Source organism: Cyclopterus lumpus, chromosome 7, assembly GCF_009769545.1.
Source record: "Cyclopterus lumpus isolate fCycLum1 chromosome 7, fCycLum1.pri, whole genome shotgun sequence".
Taxonomy (NCBI): Eukaryota; Metazoa; Chordata; class Actinopteri; order Perciformes; family Cyclopteridae; genus Cyclopterus; species Cyclopterus lumpus.
In genome coordinates, this window is record NC_046972.1 from 5,600,286 (window position 1) to 5,621,711 (window position 21,426).

At 44.1% G+C, this 21,426-nt stretch overlaps 1 protein-coding gene across 1 annotated transcript in view; it reads left to right on the forward strand.

Moving 5' to 3' along the window:
• The window catches only part of LOC117733865 (plexin-A1-like), a 208,227-nt gene that overhangs the window by 153,232 nt on the left and 33,569 nt on the right, over nt 1–21,426 (forward strand). The window contains 7 exon segments of the mRNA XM_034537776.1: nt 4,567–4,718; nt 6,440–6,560; nt 7,064–7,200; nt 9,276–9,443; nt 16,286–16,379; nt 17,970–18,206; nt 20,590–20,733. Coding sequence (XP_034393667.1) covers nt 4,567–4,718; nt 6,440–6,560; nt 7,064–7,200; nt 9,276–9,443; nt 16,286–16,379; nt 17,970–18,206; nt 20,590–20,733 — 1,053 coding nt within the window.

The window sequence follows — 21,426 nt, forward strand, 5'->3', positions numbered from 1 at the left end:
TGATATCGATAGCAAATGTCTCTATTCTCTTGATTCATGGATTCATTTTTTTTAGTTTATATTACCTTCTGGGACGGTTTTATTTGTATTTTCCATTGCAGGTCCGCCATTATGTGTACAAATACGGCACATGAGCTATTCACTTAACAGCATTCTGTTGACTTGAACGAGCTTGTAAAGAAAATGAAAGGATAAAGGACATCAATTATCTGAAACCACGAAAAGCTGGTTATGTGATAATGTGACGTTTACATTTCTTCATCAGATCTCATTGTGCGCACAGACCATAACTTGGGCGTACAACTGGTTGCTTGTTCATCCGTCCTCTCGCTTTTCAATGTTTGGTTGTCTGGACCTTTGTGCTGATACTCGCCACATGTCCATTGACCCTCCAGCATCAAAGTCTTGGACTGTGGATCCCTCAAGTGACACCAACATCAGCTCGTCCATCATCCCGACCTCCAGAGATGACCTCCAGTCTCGTCTTGCTTCTGCTTAGACAGCTGAATCCTCTACAGCCGAAGAGACTGGGCGCATATTTTGCTGTTTGAACAAAGAAGAAAAGGCCCGCTGCAAATAAAAACGTTCTGCATTCCCCGTTTGATGGAACAATTCCCACAGAATCCCATTTCTGAACACATGGACAACTTTCCCAGTTTTCAACAGCTTTTCAACCACGGCCCATGTGCTATTGGTTACCGCTCAGACCACAGCAAGGTTGCCATGTTTCAGCACACACACACAAATGCGTTTACAGGCTAGATGACAGACTACTAGGAAACCACTGCTCTAATGTTGATGATCTGATGTGGCCACCCTGTGGTTAGGACTGCAATATGAGGGCCACACCACCACATAACGACCCCACACTACTTTACCTCCAGTGGATTCTTGGTCAGTGGTATCCAAATGAAGTGGCCAAACACAGGAAGAAAAAACACATGTGAAAAAGATGTATTTATTGCTACCTCCTAAGCATGTAAGCCCCCTTACCCTACATTTACATGAAGGTAAACTTCTTCTCAAGCTCTGAGTTGTCTAAAAATTAAAAACCAGGTAGAGGGAAATCCTTTTTTCCATTCATACCTTTTGCATAGACGACATGCTTTCTCAATTTAGACACATTTTGCTGGCTGATGTAGCACAAAACCCCTTTTAGCTGGTCTGCTCCAGGTTCCGGTGGTTAGCGGCTAGTAGCTGGAAGAGCTAGCAAGCGTTTGTTGACCATGTGTCAGTTCAGTCCTAGATCGGTTCGACTGCTCACGGGGAACAATTCAATCTGTCATCCTTTAAAATAACATCCTAACTCTCATGAGTCAGGGTTTGAACGTGGTTGTGTCGTATGAGATCAATATCCTACCAAAACCGCCTGAGGTCCGTTTTCCAGCTTTCAGGGCATCTTTACTTTACATTCCCTCGAGGGTGGTGGTTATGCGCTCGAATGTGGTAGTGCTGTGTCAAATCACTGCAGCATGAGTCTAAAGTTGCTTTGAGGTCCCATGTCGACACTGCGGCGTCTGCATGCAAGCCCACAGGCTCCGTAAGCAATGGTTATGTTGTTATGTGTTGCCATACTTTTATACATCCAAGAGTTTCTGAGGTTACAAGCGAGACCCAGTCTCAGATACCACAGAAATAATGTAATGGCACGCAACCAATAGCTAGGAGGTGTAGTGGTCTGGCTCCACGTTCTGTACCACAACGATCATGTTTCAGATCCATAGCTAGAGATCAAAATGTGGCTCATTAGAGGCAATGTTATTGCTTACTTAAGTCTCCTTAGTGAAGTATGTGAGGCCTCTGGTCGACTTGTAGTTTCTTCGCCAGGTTGCATCCAGCACCCTTTCTTTTCTTATTTTCTAATTGCTTCCCCAATCTCAAATGTTTTGAGCGTTCCGTCATGATCCCACCTGTGGGATGCATGTGGAGGCAGTTTGCACAAAATATGCCGCCATCTATCGCAACCTCACCTGTCTTGTCACGAAATATGTGTAAGGACAGATGGTCGATAGGAAACCTTGTTTAGTTGGGTAACAGATTCAGTGAATGCGTTATTACTAAGCTGGGCATTTTATTACTACACAGTTTACAAGTTGAAGATAGCTTTCGTATCAAACCGGACAAGGAAACTTACCTTGCATGGCACCTGGATTCGTAAGAATCAAGTTACGCGCTTGTGTCCGGACCAATCAGCGCATACCGTAAAGGGGCGCTGATTGTTCTAAACAACAACTAAAATCGTTCGCCAACGTGCAGTTCTTTCTCCATTGAAAGAAGAAGAGCATGTGGTCTGTTCACTCTTCTCCCGACTGGCTCCGGCAAAGACTTTGATTTTTTTAAAAAGGCCTGCCCATTTTCCAAAGATCTGGCGTCAGGTTACCAGGTAACCCTATTACTGGAAAAACGTCACCAGTTTAATGAAATGTGCCCCCCCCCCTCAGTTGGTGGTAGTAATCCTTTTAAACGGATCCTCTTTCTCTGTTGCCTTTCTGTCTGTGGCTCTGCCAGTGTTTATGTCCCACGGCTTGGTGGCGAGCTGATATTGTGTTTTGTGGTATCATAGCTTCATTCTTCCAAAACCATCTGAAGCCCCAATTTCCACACCCTGACATCTGTTGTCCAAATCGTACCCTAGAGCTCGATGGCTACTCGCTCTGGTCAGTATTTACCAGCTATTGTGTTTGTGGAGCCGATGGCTGAAGCTCTACTGGCGCCTGAGGTTCCAACGTGAGTCAGCTTCCAAATAGTGGGCAGCATTATTACAGGCCAGACTCGCTCTTGGTTTCTTAGTCCAGTTCACTACAGTTCCGAGGTTGTTTTTATAGATTTCTTTGGAAGGTATTAGTTTTCAAACTCCAGCTCTTCATATATTTAGACATTAGTAGGATTATTATGTTCCAGTTCAACCCTTTCCTCTTAAACACATTAAGGCTGATGTTGCCTGTTAGTCTGTTTTTGTGTATTTAAAGTAAGATCTGTACTTTGCATGATGCTGTATTGTGTTTTTGTTGAGAGCTTCCAAAATATGCTCAATCTGGCTGTCTGTCATACTGTTAAAGGTTTAGCTCATAAGCTTAAAAGAATCATTTGGTACTCTAAAATAAGATTAAGTATCCAGGTGTAGTTATTTATGTGATCATGGCAGATTATATTATTCTGATGGCATCCATTTTTTGTTTGTAGAAATATGAGACGGTTCAAACTTTGATCTGGGAGTGGGAGATGATCAAATTCCTCACGTTTTAAAGTATGTCATGTCGTCCACTGAGTTTGTTACAACTGGCTTTCAGGCAAAGCTTTTCATTTGTACATTTATATTTAAGCTTTTTAATTTTAATTTTCCATTTTTGTTAGTTACGTTTTCCTTCATCATTCCCCGTTGTCATTTTCATGCTAATCGCTCATGTTTAAACTTTCAATTTAATCATTTCCATTATGATTTCCATTCAATTTCCCCTTCTTTAATTTATCATTGTACGTCTGTGAGAACGTTTGGCACTGCAGTAGACAAAGGGTTGCATATATAAACCCCGGACCATGTGGTTTCCTTTTTTGCCGTCAATGCATATTGTTTTTCCGTTCATCAGTGCCTTCAGATGAAGGACCCTTGAGCAAGGCATTTAGCCTCTAGTGGATCCAGTGGTGCTGTTCATTGGGCAACAGTGTGGCTGAAGCAGGGTGTCGAAAAGCTGACTTTCTCTGCATAAAAATTTCGAGTTAGATCTTGTGTCTGGCAAGCCAAATCTTTCATTCCCAAAACTAGTCCACACTGTATAAATCACCATTTGTCAGGGTTTGTTGTTTGTTGCTGTCTGTGGCGTAATAATAACTCTATGCCTCCATGCTGCCGGCACCTTCGTTTGCATTTCTGCTCAGCCAAGCACTGCAGAGCAGGGCAACGGACAGATTACACATAATTACCTTGTGATGCTTGTTAGGGATTAGGCTTGTGTGTGTGTGTGTTTGTGTGTGTGTGTGCGTGTGTGTGTTTGTTATTGACAACCACCGTCCATCAGTCACCGCATTTGTTTTGTCACACCACACCTGTCCGCGTTACGCGCCATAATCTGGCGAGATAAATCACATTATGGTTCGGCGGCGCAACTGAGCGTTACTCCGCCGATGCCCCGCCGCCGAAGCCAAGCCGGCGTAATAAGTTTCAATTAAACCCCCAAGATGATGCTTTTGTTTGGTGCCTGTTTGGTCCCGGGTTTTTTTGTTTTTCGCCCTCTCTTTATCTCATTTTCAGTGTTATTCAAAGCCGGGAGGGTGATTTTTCTTCATTAAAACTTAAATGTGTGTGTGTATTGAGTGTTTTTTTTATTTTTGTGTGTGTTGGTTTGGGGGGGTGCTATGCTACGTCATGTTCGGGGACCATTTTCAGACTTTAAACTGGTTGAATGGTCAGCACACAGTGGATACATTTTGTGCCCACAATGTGTTCATGCATGTGTAAATATAATATATTGTTTCTTTTTGCTTCTTAAATTGGGAACTAAATCTCCTTCTCCTCCTCCTCCTCCATCTCCATCATCCATTCCGGCCTCCGTCCTCTTGTCGGTCCAGTTGTTCCCGGAGACGGGGCCTCGCCAAGGGGGAACCAGGGTGACTATCCTGGGGGAGAACCTGGGTCTGCAGTTCAGAGACATCCAGATGGGGGTCCGGCTGGGCAAGGTACCCTGCGTGCCTATCGAGGAGGAGTACGTGAGTGCAGAGAAGTAAGCTGAGGAGCAGAGGACAAGTCTCGCAAGCATTCAAGCACATACACACCAATGCTGCTTTAGTACACCTCAATGCACAGTGGAGGTCACACTATACACAATACCCACTGTTCAAGGAAGTATACAGTGACTATATACTTCCTTGAACAGTGGGTATTGTGTCACTATTGTGTCATATGAAACACGGCTGTTTCACATCTCAAATTACGATTGCCACAGTTCTCGCTAGCTCGCTAACTGTGTCATTATTTGCGGTGCCAAAACAAGCTGATGGCTTTGATCCGACAACGGTAAACTGGATCTTGACACATACACACAGTATAGTGCAGTGTTCACCGGAGCAACTACTTAGCCAATATGGCTGCCGTCGAGGGTGGACAAGTGTCCAGCGGTCCACACTCAAACTTTTCGACAGCACACCATCCGGGTAATCATAGCGCGCTGTACTTTGTCACTTATGCACTCAAAATAGCAAGAGTAAGTACAGAAGTACGCAAATTGCGACACAGCACAATACTCAAAGAAGCAAATGAAAGACATTCAAAAAATGTGAAAATGGCATACACACACAGATGAATGCATTGGCACACACACTCACACAGGTAACAATTATCTGCCTCACAAACACACACACTCACTGATCTGAGGACACACACACACACACAGCAGCAGCAGCATTTTTCTCATCCTGACCAATCGACAGAAACAATGTCGACCAGAGCACATCCAGCCTCACTTAGCAGCTGAGTGTGTGATATTAGGGTGTGTGTGTGTGTGTGTGGGTGTGTGTGTGTGTGAATTCCATCTGTTGTTCCCCTCCATTACTCCCTACATATGCTCTTTCCTTTATTTTTCTCCTCAGCAGGGTCCTGCATGGCTGAGGAATTGAGTTCACTCCGATCAAACAATCTCTCGGTAGTACAGTTAGTCGGGAAGTGATGCATGTTGAGATAGAGGGCATCATCTCTAGTCAAATATTTTACACACGTTAATTACACATCATTCCCGTCATCCACGCACCACCTCAAACATGTCGAGGAATCTTTACATTTTTTTAATATAACTTCCCCTCCTTCCTAGTCATCATCATTCTCCTGTTTTCTCTTTTCTTTCGGTCACCCCTCCTGAAACCCAGACATTTGTGTCAGATATTGTATTGCCGTGTACAATGCATACAAAGCCTGACGCGGTCATGAGATTGGCCATCTCGCTGAGCCTTAAGCACATAATGACTGTGGGTGAAAACTGCACTAGCCTCCAGTTATTTGTTGCAAACCTCTTGGTTAACACATACTGAGCACGGACTGAAGCAGCATTTGATAAGACGTCAGAGATGTTGTGCTATTTATCAGTCTATAAGGTTGTGGTGTGAGTAGCCGAGTGTGGGAAAACTCTTTGAAAAGCAGTTGTGAGCAGTTTCATGTGGTACAACAACCAGCAGCCGTTTTCACTGCACAGAAGGAGGGGTACATCCACTCATGGACAAGAGGCTTGTTTATCGGTCAGGAGCACGAGCCTCTTGTCCTTGCGTTGATGAATACTTCCTTCTGTGCAGGCCTGCAGTTCAGAAGAAAGAAAAGACTCTGACACTCGTCGGCTCACACCAAAACAATGAAGATTGATGAGTAGCACTACAGGGAACACATGTGATTTTGATTTTGTGTCCTGTCTCTTTAAAAACATTTGGTTGACCCTGACCCCTCTCCTCTCCTCCACAGGATAGTGTGTCTGCTGAATGACGCGACCAACTACAGGGTCCAAGAAGCTCAGGTGGAGGTGTGTGTGAGGGACTGCGTCAACGACTACAGAGCCCTGTCTCCCAGGCCATTCACCTTTGTGGTAAGCGCCATGCAAAGGGGCGTTACGGTATTCTATATGTTCGGCGATGGCTCACAAGAAGACCCCGCTTCTTTGACACATCTCCAGGGTTCAATTTGACATTGGCTTGGATCATTTCTAGTAGTTCTTCTTTTGGTCAACCAAAATCAGTTTTAATGGACAATCACTGTCTCATTCAATTTGTTATATTTAGGGCACTGAAGTTGGCAAAGTTGGTAAGTCTGTGGCAGCAGTGCTTATAGATGCAGGTGACTCACACTGTCATGAAGAACCAGTGTGCATATTTAATTTTCCATGAGCTTTCAGTCAGTACTTAGTGGATTTGATCAATAAGAATATCGTATTATTATATCATAGACTGTTTTTTATGTCACCTCATTCATGCTCAATTGTGTACCATGTGATTGGAATATTTTATACGGAGCATCTCATCACTGCTTTCTTTCCTTTTTTAATTTGATTTATTTGCTGAAGAAATAAAGTGTCCTCCTTCTCTCCTCCAGACTCCATTCTTCAGCCGTATCCAGCCGTCTCAGGGACCCATTTCCGGGGGCACCCGGATCACCATCGAGGGCAGCTACCTCAACGCGGGCAGCTACGTGTCTGTTAGCATCGGACCGCAGCCCTGCTCCTTCAAAAAGTAAGGCACAAATGTTTTTTTGTTTTTTTTAGAATCTAAATTTTTGTTTAATCTATTTCCAGTGGGGAAATTGGAAACAACACAGCTGAGGGGAATATAATTTAGATAAGAATAAGACAAAAACAGAACACTTAAGATAGTAAAACCAATTCATAATTATGACTCAAGGTACGGTAGATAATACAGGAAAATTAATGGATCAAAGAAATACGTGCATACATAGACAGGCACTGTTTAAAAGATGTGTGTGTGTGTGCGTGTGTGTACTGCAAAAAGTCATAAAGATATTACATACACATGTAATCAGTGCGTGTGTGTGTGTGTGTGTGTGTGTGTCTGTGTGTGAGCATGCTAGTTGCTTGCAGACGCACAACATCTCTTTGTCTTCACTCACACAGCCTCTCTCTAATCTAGTGCATGAAGAAAGTACCACCACAGCTGCATGCTTGTCAAATGCACAGATTAGCCTGTCGTAGCTAATCTCAATAGAAGCGACTACATGCTAGCTTTGATGCTGCAGCCTCCTCGCAGTAATCCAACCCATTCCACTTCACCCAAACTGTCCGCTCAACTCAACGCCGTCTTCATCCGTCCCACCCGCAAGTGTGCGACTGTATTTGTGGCGTCTCGTGACAGTTGCCTGTGTTCTTTGTGAATGGGGTTGCTATGGTTACGGGCCAAGGGATGTTGTAGGTTATCTCTCCTTTTTCCCCTCTTTGACTGCCATGGCACATAGAAGCACGAAAAGCACGTGCGCCAATACATTAAAGTGTGCACACGGACATACACGTCACACACACGCGCGCCGCTTCTGTGAATTCATGGCCCAGAAAAGCAGCCACCACTCAACTGTGCTAAATACATATTAGATAGCGTAGCTACTAGGGACTGCAATTGAAAGTGTTATTTTGCCTATGGGACATGCACACACACACACACACACACATTCATAAGCACACACACACTCTTTACATCCGTGCCCCGTGTTTGTGACTGGTGCCGTTGATCCTGGTCAGTGCACCAATCATGGTAGGTACTAACTTCATTAAACATGACTTCACATGACTGGTTTCTACATCCATCTCGTCCTCCCAACACTTAACACAGTTAATATTGTAGAACAAGGGTTATCACTTAAAATATAAATACATAAATATAACACAGCCTTGCTGTTCACACATGCCTCATTTGCAAATGATATATACATATATTATTTAGATAAGGAAAAATGCATGTTAATGCAAAGTGTAAATGCATTGTGATCGGCTTACAATCGGATCATCCAGTGCCAGAGAAGCTAGCGTGCCCTAAAAATACCTGACACCCATCCACGACAGTGCTTGCCTTCACCCGGGACCTACCATATTTTGAGTCCCACGCCTAGCCTAATTAATTTGCATATTGAGATGTGATCACAATACAGACAAAAACTAGATATAGGGAACCCCTATTTTTGAGATGTTTGCCTATATTTGCCAGAGGACAGTGTAGAAAGAGGAGAACGAGAGAGTAGAGAGAGGGGTATGGCATGCAACAAAGGTGCTTGGACTGAGGTGCGTCAGTCAAGTGGGATTATCTCATCACATTCAAGAGAATGAGACTACGGTAATTGGCTTTTCCAGGCTGGACACTGATAATTATAAAAACATTCAGCAAGTCATTAAATATGTCAACGCCTCAGCCTGGACCTCAGTATTTAGGGAACGTCCTGGCATGAGAAAGTAATCATTGCCTCTTTATTATTATTATAATTATCTGTTTAAAGTGATCAAACTCTGCGAGACAGCTTCTTCATGGAGGGCTTCTCTCTCTGTGCCTCTCTGGTTTATTTGTGCATTGTTTCTTTCTCCAGAAGAAAATCACTTCATTGAAAATATACTCTCCACAATCACAGCAGGACCTCGATATCTTTCGGATATCAGCTCGTAACAGTTTCTGTGCCCGTGAGGCATTGTGCAAGATATAGCATTTCGCTGAGCTAGCGCAGATTTTGGCTTCTCTCCTTCAAATGCACATTATTGGCTATTGACTATTGGCTCACCTTCCTGCAACAACCTTTTTGTCTGTCCATCCAGGAGGAACGCCCGCGAGATAGTGTGCGTGACACCAGCCGGAGTAGCGGCGGCCGGGGCATCCCTCTTCGTGGACATCGACGACGCTGAGCTCCAAAACCCTGAGGTCAAGTTCAACTACACCGAAGACCCCACAGTGCTGAGGATCGAGCCTGACTGGAGCATTGCCAGGTAAGCGGTTGTGTTGTAGGTACCATTTACTTCGCTGGATTACGTAGTTTTATTCATTTCTTGTATTGAGTCCATTGATGTCCACAATGCCCATTTGTTGCCCAACTAAGGCTTCTAGACAAACCGGCTCGCAGTATCTTTTTCTGGCAACTTATCGTCTCACTAAATAACAGTGTTTTTGGTCGAGAGAGGGTGTTTGAAAAGTTCTAGCAACACATGGCTGTTGTCCCTGAAATACATCCAAGCAGCTTTGTCCCTGAAGGGAGCTCAATAAATGCACCAAACCCCCAAAAATATGTTTTTTTGGAGGTGGTTATTCTGAAAGCCTTGAGGAAATCCGGGCCTGGACCTTCACACTGCGTGTGATGCAGCAGCATTAGCCGGACAAAATGTACGGCGGCGCTCTAAAAGCCGTCTGAGCAGATTGAAAAGCTGGACGAGTGCTCTGACGGCGGGTTTAGGATGGAGGCAAACTGACGGTGCCTCTGGATATTTTTCATCTGGCTCAAGCGAGACATTTTTAGTGGAGAAAATCATCAGAGACTCGCCTGATCCCCAAATAATTTTTTTATTCTAACTCATAAGATCCTAGAGCTTGCTGATTGTTTGAATGTGGTTGGTGATTGAAGAGGCAACTAATACTGATCAGCTGTGTGAGACTGAAGTTTGCTGCCTGAATTAGTGCATATCTCAGTTTGATACTCAGCACCAACTGTCATGCAGTACCGTGCTGTACAACTCAAGCTGAATAAATAAAAACCCTCCATCGCTCAGCAGTGAAGACGAGGAGGACACACGCATAAGTAAATTCACTGGCAGGGAGGGCAGACATGCACACACATATTGGTCTTTCTTATGCAGACTTGGGTTACTCGTGATCTGAGCCCCACTTAGTGGCTTTTCTGAAGCCCCTTTCAGCCTGGGTTTTAGATAATGATTGTATTCCTTCTGGGGCACATATGTGTTTGATTCTCCTCCCACTCCGGACAAAAAAATTCCAAATACCTTTCATGAACTGAAATTTGTTTAAGGATCTGTCAATCACAAGATAACCACCTCCTAAAGCATGCCCTGATTTATCTATTACTTTTAATGGGACCATAATTGACTGCATACTTCTGTATTGAAGACTTTTAAATCACCATAACTTTATATTGACAAAGTTTACTGATAAATCAAGTGAGAAGTAATTTTCTCATACACTTCTATATAATCAAACTTATTTTTGCAATTAGAGGAGTCCCCTCCTGTTGGCCTTTAGAAATAATCCAAGTTTAAGCCACTTCTGCTTTGGCTTCACCATCAAAAAGAGGTTGCTGCCTGGTTCCGTCTAGTTTTTAAAGTGAATCTCTAAGAACTTAACGCCTGCTGGGGACGAAGGTCAAGAGTGTCCTGCAGAATGTTTTCGTCCATTAAACCCACCTCCTGTGATTTGGCAGTGCCTAACATGCTGCCCAGACTTATGAGTTCACAGTGTTATGTCACCCCCCTGTTTGAATAGGCCTATTCCTTCTAACATATGTCAGGACACCTGCTGTACCCTTTCCCGTTCCGTATTCTCGCTGATATCCTGCATTTGTTTTGAAACAGGGGTTTTACTTCAGGAAGCTCACTCAGGGGTGATGACCCCACATAAAAGAAACGACACATGCACACACACACCTCACTGATTCCCAGGGTCCCTGATGTTTGGCCCATGATCCCTGCTCCATCTGGCTGAGAACGCCACAACACAACACACACAGCTCACAAACAACGACAACCCTGTGTGTGCAGCTTCCAGTGTCACATGTTGGCTCGGGTAGAAAGTATAACGAACCAGTGAGATGTGCTATCAAATCCGTTCATATCTGCCTCACTGTCTGCCTTTGTGCCAATACGAGCATCCCTGCATAGAATTATCATTGTGCTCGGTTGATGATAGCAAGAGTGGATGAAAGACAGTAAGAAGAGAAAACAGCAGGGGAGGGGGGGTTAGAGTGCAATATTATTGTACTTGGCTGATGATATTCAATTTAGGAAGAAGACTGAGCACTTTAAAAATAAATCAATGAGGAGTGCTCATCTGGGACACCGTGGAAAGGTATTTGGGCAGCAGCAGAGGTTAGAGAAGCAATTTTGGACCTAGATTTTCAAATCTCCTCCCAAACCGACTGGATGAATCCAGCAGATAATATTGGGTTTGCCACTCCTTCAGCAAGTTAATCAACTTTATTTGTCACACATGTACACAGCACACAACACACGGTGATATTGTAGCTGTGGGCAGCTACTACACGGGGAGGGGGTTTCTAGGGCCAAGGGCACCTTGCCAGTGCACAGGAGGTGAAATGGCACCTCTCCATATACCAGTATACACTTGACCCGTCACCCTCCGGTTCCCAAGCCAAGTCCACACAGATCGAGCCACTACCGTCCCCGAATAGACCTACCACGCCAGTGGGGCTGCTCAGTTACACCGGGTAGTCTAAATATAGGTGACGTAGTGACCACGAGCAGGGATAGTTAGTGAACTAAGGTAGTTGGAGAGCTTATGACTAACATGAGAGCAAGCTATCAGTCACAGGAGTTTTCCAAATGTCTCTATGTTCTCTGTACCGTGCTGTGTACTGCCTCCTGGTATTTTATTTCCAGGTCATTCAGTAGAGAGGTATTGAAGTTGTTGAAAAAGCTCTTCATGCTAGCTAGCTTGCAAACTGTTAATTAACTCGCTTCAGGTAGCAAGTTTGTTAGCTTGGTTGCCAACGAGGCGTTTAGTTCACACTGTTTATTCAAAACATGTAGTGGGTGCATTATCGTTGATGATATTCCATTTAGAAAGAAGCCTGAGCACTTAAAACATAAATCAATGAGGATTGCTCATCTGCGGCACAGGCACAAAGGAAAGATATTTTGGCAGTAGCAGAGGTTAGAGAAGCCCTTTTGGACCTACATTTTCAAATCTCTGAAAGCGGCAAGATGAATTAACCAGATAAGTATTGGGTAGTCTAAATATAGGTGTGTGGGCAATAAGCAGGCAGCTCTCATAATATTCTGAAAGTGCAGATTTACTTAAACATAGTATTTATTTGATTATAAGAATATAGGTCAAACCAGAAAGTAGCAAAAAATGTGAAATGGACAATGTGTGGAGAGCTAACTACTGACATGCTAGCAAGCCAGGAACATGCTACCACTAGTCAGTCATTTACAGTCTCTGTAATGTGCCATTTACTGCCCCCTGGTATTATGTTTGCAATATTTTATTTATCATGCCATTTAATATAGAGTTATTGAAGTGTGGCAAATAATTCCTAATGCTAGCAATCCTGCTAACTGTTAACTATCTGCCATCAGTTAGCAAGCATGTTAGCTTCATCGCTAAAGAGGTTGTTTAGTTCACACTGTTTATTCAAAACATATCCCATTTGTACTCTATTTTTCTGTTTGAATATTTTCATTCTGTTGAATGTCCAGCTAATCTTCCTCCTTTTGATGAAATCACAACTAGTGTTTTACGGTGAACTTGCAGGGAAGTTTAGGATATGAAATTATTCTGAAACAGTCAGTGGGAGAAGGATGAGAACGAAGAGACGGTGAGAGAATGGAGAGCAGAGAGAGTAGTACAACAGAAAGAGAGGACAGGGAAGGCCAGAGAGAGAAGATGGGGGCAAACTAAGAGAAATACTGACAACACTGGTTGGATTTCCCCAGCTATCCCAAAGCGTTCATCCTGATTGTCTTGTTGTCAGTTCCCTGAAGCATGTACCTGAGCTAAAGAGACTCACTTAGACAAAGAGAGGAGCAACGGGGACAGAGGGACTCAGCACAAATATACATCAAGCGGAGGAGGAGAGGGGAGGAGGAGAAAGGAGGCAGAGGACAGGCAGCATTATCCTGTAAGTGCAGTCTGCCCAGTCCCATGATGTATTTGTGGCACAAACATTATTAAAAACCAGTTCATTTGAATGTGGCCTCAGCTCCATTGCTCCTTTGTTAATCAGCCACCTTCATCTCTCTTATGAAGAGCAAAGTGATGTAATGAGCAACCACAGTTTACACTATCAAACATACAGTTATTGAACCATTGCATATGCAACATTATGGGCCCTTAATAAAAGTATATGTATATACATATACTATATACATATACAATTCAGGTGTACTTTCCCTTGCACATACATCACAAATCTAATTTGGTTTTAAAGTTGGAACGTAAAAAAAAGATATTTTGTTGTTCGAGTACTACAACATTACATATTATTTAGCTGACGCTTTTATCCAAAGCGATTTACAGTCATGTTACATTCATACACTATAGACACAGCTACAGGGAACAATTTAGGGTTAAGTGTCTTGCTCAAGGAGACATCGACTAGGTTGGGGATTGAACCGCCAACCCCCTGATTGAAAGACGGACCTGCTAACCACTGACCCACAATTACCCTGACTTGTACAACTTGTACTTTAATTAGACTCAATAGAATAGACTTTGTAGTAAATTAATTTCTGCACATCATGGCAGTGTTGCATGACACCATAGTGAAACAAGAATGCAGTTTCACAAAAAAATAATTCAAATAGTAAGTATAGAAATACTGCAGTGCCTACGTCAGCTGCCAAGATCCCCGCCAAAGGCTTGATATGCCCAGTAAGAGCTTCCATCACATCTTACACATAATGCTGTTATCCAAAGCAATCTAAGATGAATGGCACCCAGTCATATATGCCGGTATTGGGGAACCTGCCAAAAGAAAAAAAGACAGTCTTGCTGAGAAGAATAGTCAGACTTGAATCCTTTTGTCTACCAACGATGCCAGAGATGGTACGTCTATCTTTGTTATTTACCCCCTGTCCCTCCCTATTGTTCCCATTTGATGTTATTGTAAATCTTCCTGGATTAGAGTGAGAGATGATTGTCTAGCGTTAGCCAGCCAGACTCTCCATCCAATATATTAAGAGGCTTTGTCCCTGCTTCGTATAACCATATCACTTACTCTGCCGTCAGTGCTTTTACACAAAGTCCTTCTGGATAAGTGTCGGATTAATCTCTCCAATGAAAAAGACACCTGCATTTTTGCAGGAAATCAATGGTAACACATGGTAACTCACTGGAAGGAATGTCAGTTGTTATCCTTCTGCGGTGGGTGTTGGAGAGGGTACTCTCTTATCTGCAAGCCGAGCCAGCGACGAAGGCTCGCCCAATGCCTCAATGAGTGGCTTGATGCTTTAACATAACGTATTCATCACTGTGTCTGCATGTGTGACCATTATAACGGCTTGCAGACATGTCACCTGGATCAGTTACCTGATACTGCAAGAGGACCTAGAACTTCCCTTGAATTAGCAATGACTCTGACTACCACAGGGAAGTACTGCCTTCCTTTTTAGGGAGGTAGGACTTGGCGTACGATGCCCCATTTTGACTGGCGGAGAGAAAGAAATGTTTGAAATACACTTTTGGGTTCAGCTCCACAATGCTGAAAAACCAGCAAAAAGAACAACACAGTAAGAGATGGAAGGCAAAACAGAGTTTCCCCTATCACTCTTAAACCGGGTTACTATGAATCTACAGCCTGAAGAAATAGGCAATCTAACAACTTACATTTCTCAGAGGGCACAGATAGTCGAGGTAGCAGTGAACAGACTCACTGGCATAAAACAGAGTAGAGTACTCAGAGGTTGCAGCTGCCACTATAGAAAGAGGTAAGCATCAAGAAGATGAGACATCTTTCATGAAAACCCCATAAGTTTAATTTAAGTGTTGCAGTAAAACAAAAGGAAAGACTAACTCCATTGTCTTTACAAGAGTGTAGTGGGGGTCTGATCTAAATGCGTCAGACCAAGATGGCATCCCACTGAAGGGTACCTAAACTATTCCCCAAATTCTGCAAAAATACAATTGGACTGGTGGAATTTGCTAAACCAATTCAGCCGTTGTTTCAACTCAACAAGCGTTTAAAGTTTCTGCCAATGAGAATAATGTTCCTCAAAGAATCGATCCAACCATATCATTGTTACATTGTTACACCAAGAGCAAGCGAGTCCGCCTTCACATGCTGCTCACCAACAGAAGTCAAACCTCAGGCGGCTTTAGCCAAATTCTAGCGTTGTTATTTACTGGATTCAGTCCACTGACCTTTATCGGCTCACGCCAAGCACATATTTACTGTGGACGGAGTTGTGATTAAAGCATGCAGAGTGTCTCTGTGGATCTTTCCCCTTCACTCTTTCTCCTCCGCTCACACTCCCCCCCCCCCCCCCCCCCCCGTATCCTCATTCTCTCCTTGATTTCGCTGTAAACTCCATTATATTGTGTTAATCCCTGAGCCCCACCTGATGCTCTGAGCTCTCCGCTATACACTTCAGTAAAACTTTAAGATTTAGTCAACTTTTTATTACACAAATGGAGTTCTGAACTACACAGTTTCATACAAAATGCCAGCGTTAACGCTGCTTCTTGTCGTCATTTCTCACAAATTCGCAAATGCTAAATAAGTTTTGTGTGAAATTAAATGCCGTCTGGGTTCTTTTAACATAATGTGCGCCGTCCTAGGCTCCTGTGCGTCACAAGAATCTAGGATTTTGTTAACTCTGAAAAAAACGTTGCCTGTTCAACATAATCCAGAGGCTATTGTGCCGGACCCCACTCCCCAACTGACCCTTTGTTAGCTCAAATTGTATGCAGCCTAACCGTATCTTAATGCCGCTGCTTTGTGAACATTTGTCACATCACTTCCTGCAGATGCACACCAGCAGTCCTGTCCATTTTACAGGTACATTTTTGGCTGCTACCAATTTTACAGATATGCTTCTTCTTCTTCTCTCGCCCTCTCCTTCTCCCCCTCTCTTCATCCCCGCAGCGGTGGGACTCTGCTGACGGTGAGCGGGACCAACCTCGCAACCATCCGAGAACCGAAGATCAGGGCCAAGTATGGGCAGGCGGAATCCTTTCATGTAAGTATTGATGCGAATGACACACACACACACACACACACACACACACACACACACACACACACACACACACACAGACGTATGTTCAACGGCAGCCAAGGCTGGGACACACACACTGGCTAACTACGAATTCACAAACCCACCTTGGCAGTATACGCAGGATGCATTATTCATCTTTACGCATACAGTACATACATTACCTGACCAATATATGCAGACATGCCGCTCTGCGTACACACTAATACTACATCCGCAGTGCCTGTGAAGGCGGCAGACAGTTTGCCTCTGTGTGTCGCTCACGTCTGCGCTCTCTGTAGCGACTGCTTCAGACATCTAACGCTACCTCGGGCCACACAGCTCTTCAAATGTCACCGCACCGCGTGAGTGTTTGTGTCACAAAAAGAAAACACATGAGAGACGGTATGTGTGTGTGTGGGGGTAAAAGAGAGAGATAGAGAGAAAGAGAGATGGGAGAGTGTTGAGGGGAATGATGATGAGAGGGGGAAAAAAGAAAAATCCATGCAAAAGCCGAGGTCCCACTTCGGTAAAGTTGAAGAGTGTCATATCGGTTCTATAGATTCACAAAGCACTTTGTGACTGTCACTTGTGAGTTGAAGCCCGTCAGTTGTCAAGGTTAAGAACTGAACTTCAAACAACAGCGGGGCAATTCGACTTGAAGATAAAGCCGTCGCTTATCGAGGCAAACAGCCGCCATGATGCGTCCCACAGCCCTGACTCAAAGTGCCGCTTTGCACTTAAAAGATCACGTTTGTGTTGTTTTTTTTCATGTCGCCGCCCATTTACTACAAAACAAGAATACTGACATGTTTCCAAAGCGTACCGTGGACGTATAAATATTTCCGGCCCCTCCGGCGAGCCTTTCTTATTCATTTCATGACTGCGTGATACTTTCCTTTTTCCTTTTTTTTGTATCAAAGTGGCATCATTATTGTATTGCAGTGCAGTTGAATGCTTGGCTTGATTGGAAATCTCTGCGATAAGTTCAGAGCAAAAGGGAATCAGTTATTTACAAGCTTATCTTCTGTATGCAAAAACACATGGTTGCAACTACAGAAAAATACGTTTGAGGTAAATGGCCTAAAACGTGCACAAAGAAGTCCTGTAAATTGTAGCAAACATGGCAATGACATTGTGTAAATATATATATATATATATATTCTCCAAAGTACTGGTGTAAAACAGTCTCAGCTACCAGCAGAGGCACAGAGCACATTGCCCATTAATAGCAGTTGATCATAAATTTGCAACCAATTTACATTTCCAATATACCAGCGTCAATGTTTTGCCGGGCGTTAACTTAAATAAAGGATGGGTTACCCGACAGATCTGTTTTAAAATGGAATTATAGCCTGCAGGAGGTTGTTCAAAAGGTTGCCGTGCTGCCTGTTTTATGCAAGGCATGCGCTTGTAAATTAGAAGAGTACTTGATTATAATGAAAAGAAATGCGTCGCGATTTGTGTTCACCTTCAGTGTACATATAGTTTCATACAAAGGCGACTCAAGGAATTGCCTCTATTCATCCTCAGATTTGACCAAAACAAGCTCACATCCTTTTCTCTCGCCTTCAGAACTGTACGGTGTACAACAACTCAGTCATGGTGTGCCTGGCTCCGTCGGTGGCCGACTCGGAGCTGGGGTTTTCCGAGGCTGGCACAGGCCCGGATGAGATCGGCTTCTACATGGACAACGTGAACGCTCTGGTGGTCGTCAACGAGACCTTCAGCTACTATCCCGACCCCGTGTTCGAACCGCTCAGTCCCTCCGGGATACTGGAGCTCAAGCCCACGTCGCCGCTCATTCTCAAGGTCAGAGAGGCACAAGTGTTGGTTTAATTGCTTGATTGTGCATTTCTTTAATTATCTCTTTCCATCAGCATTGCTCTGGAGCTGAACGCTTATACTGTGTTTTGTTTCTACTATTCTATGTACTGTAATTATTTACAGCATTACAACAACAACAACAACAACAACAACAGGATGTGTGCACACATTCTTAATATTTTATTCAAACCCAAGTCTCAGCTAGTGGTGGTAGATGTTTTTCTTCTTCTTTTCCTCCAAAGGTCTTGCGGCTTGACCACAAGAATCTCAAAGATATTGAACTTATCTTGTATTAATAACGGCAAAGCCTACATACACCGATACACACAAACACGCGTTCACTTGCATTTTGATCCTCACATAAAGGAAGAACATCTCAAATGTGTTGACTCTGTGGTGGCGGCGGGGTTCTCACAAATATATGAAAGCAAACGTCTACACGCCTTCCCAAAGCCGATTTATTTCCTTCAGTAACGAAATAACTATTTCAAATTCGTGTAATTAATTTCCACTGCTGGAGAAGCACGCAGGCCCGCGTACCACATTGGGATTTTATTGTTTTTTTATTGTCATTAACGGTCACCGGACACAAGTGCCCGGAGTCGTGCTTGTGTGTACGTTGTGTTATCTCTCGGAGACACCCCCCCCCCCCACCACCACAGCGGGAATCCGAGCGGCTGTTTGGGGAGGGAACATACACGTGTTCTCACTGAGGCAATATCCGACACAGTCTCCTCATCTTGTTTCACGAGGCTAGACAATAAAGGGACAGCATGACATTCCATTTCCTTCAGATCAGCGTCACATCGACGCGCTGCATTTGCATTGAACTTTTTGTTGTTGTTGTATCTCCGGCTAGAATTGGCCTTGACTATCGCTCATGTTATCACGGGGAGTGTGTGTGTGTGTGTGTGTGTGTGTGTGTCTGCGCTGTTCATTTGCGCGAAGAGATTGAAAGCAGCATAACTGTCGTAATTTATTCCTTAAATGATAATTTATTAGCAAAGAGCCTCTCAGTAATTGCCAAATCTCCTGCTTGGCTTGTTGGTGGAACTGCCTACCCATTGGAAGCACTGATGAGATGGACTAAAATGCAATTTGGCGGGGGGGGGGGTGTTCTCCGAGATGCATGTGCTGAGCTCGACACGCAATTAATTTCTCATCTGAAGTGTCGGGTGTGTTTCTCCCGAGGTGTGTTAGCGCTAGAGAGAGAGAGGGGGGGGGGGGAGAAAAACATTTATCTGGTCTTGGTGTTTGGTGAGTACCTTCCTGTGTGTGTTTGTGTGTTTTTGAGAGCCTGTCCCCCGCATGATGCTTCTTGCCTGTAGTGTGTGTGTGTGTGTGTGGGTGTGGGTTGGGCAGCTCCGTGTGTGGCTTCAACTTGAGTGCCCGTGTTGCTTGAAATCTGTGTGTGTGTGTGTGTGTGTGTGTGTGCGAGAGATGGAATGGGATGCATGTTTACAGGGTTGCAGAGCAGGGCCGGGTGGCGGCCTGCAGAGACGATGGGATTGGAAAACGGAGTCTGTCTCTGCGTCCCACTGCTAAGCCAGCGGGAGACGCGGCAGCTATCTTCTCTCGCTCTCGCTCTCTCTCTCTATCTAGTCTATCTCGCCCGCTCCGCCAGCTCTGTTCGCCGCTCAATCCCATTTTCTCTCTCACTCCAGAGCGCGTTCCTTTCATCGTTTTCTAACCTCTCCCGTAATCTCCTCTCCGCTCCCCTCCCGCCTCTGCATCTCCTGATGTTTTCCTGTCTGTCTTGTTTTCTTTCATTGTTGCTTTTTAGTTTTTTAGTTTTTCTCGCTATTGCTCGAGTCCACTTTCCCTCACCACTAACTGCCTCCCCTCCATCACGGACAAAGTGTGTGCCAAATTGGAAGGAGCGGACTTGATATTGAAATGAAAAACAGGGACAGAAATTGACAAATGCTTGAATTTACACAACTCGGGGGTTCAGACTTTACGAATGGATCTCAGTTTAGTGGACAGAAGACAAAACCCTCTGACTGTTTGTGTGCCTCCAATCCGCCTCTGTAGAATATACACAATATGCATTTCATGCTCTTCATCTTCCTGTCGTATTATTCTGTATTTCTTCAGTTTGGGCTCATGATTTATCAGAAGTGCTGCAACACCAAAAGGGAATGTCGGATCCTAAAACACCTTCTTCACTCACTCATGAAGCAACAATCAGATGCAAGCATTGTTGCTGTAAACAACTCCCAGATGTGTGTGTGTGTGTGTGTGTGTGTGTGTGTGTGTAGCCAAAGCCTGATATTCCTCTGTACCATAGAGCTCCGTTGTTTTGCATCGTTTGCATGAAAACGAATGCGTAAATGAGCCGAGTGCCTCTCTCCCTCTCTGTGTTTAGGGCCGTAACCTGATCCCAGCGGCTCCGGGTAACAGTCGCCTCAACTACACGGTGCTGATTGGCGAGACTCCCTGCGTCCTCACCCTGTCTGAGAGCCAGCTGCTGTGTGAATGGCCCAACCTCACCGGACAACACAAAGTCACGGTCAGATCACGACTCTGCATCCCCCTTGTCCTCTCTCTCTCTCTCTCTCTCTCTCTCTCTCTCTCTCTCTCTCTCTCTCTCTCTCTCTCCTAAAAAAAATGTAAAGCATGCTCTCTTTTTTTCACCATGCATTGAATGGATTATCTGAAAAAATAACTTTATGCTTGTTATCGGCCGAGACTTTTCGCGGGAGACTTCTTATCTTTCTTAGTCATTACATAACTGGGTCAGGATTCAGTTATCCAGATTTTATTAAAAAAAGCAGTTTAAAAAGGACCAAAAAAAGACCACCTGTTCTCCTCGGCCTACTGACCCATATGAATATGAAAAACACTCGACTGACAACTGAAGCCCATCGCGCTTTGTTGCTGAGTTATGTGAATAACCTCCCGACAGTTCCAGGCTTACTTAACATGTTGATCCTCATCGGCCTTTAGTCGGCCCACTACTGAAAATAAGTGGAAGTTCTCCAGGAGGCGGGGCCTCCAGTCATATATATATATTTGAGAACGTTCACAGTACGAAGCACCGATCTGCAGAGTTCGCAGGGGCCGTCTCCATTTTTTGATTAGCTTCCCTTTACATTGATGATGGCGTAGATGTTTAAAAGTGCTCAAAATATAAAAACATCTGACCCCTCGTTAACTCGATGGGCCAAATCCACCGCCTCAACTCAACTCATTTCGTTGATTG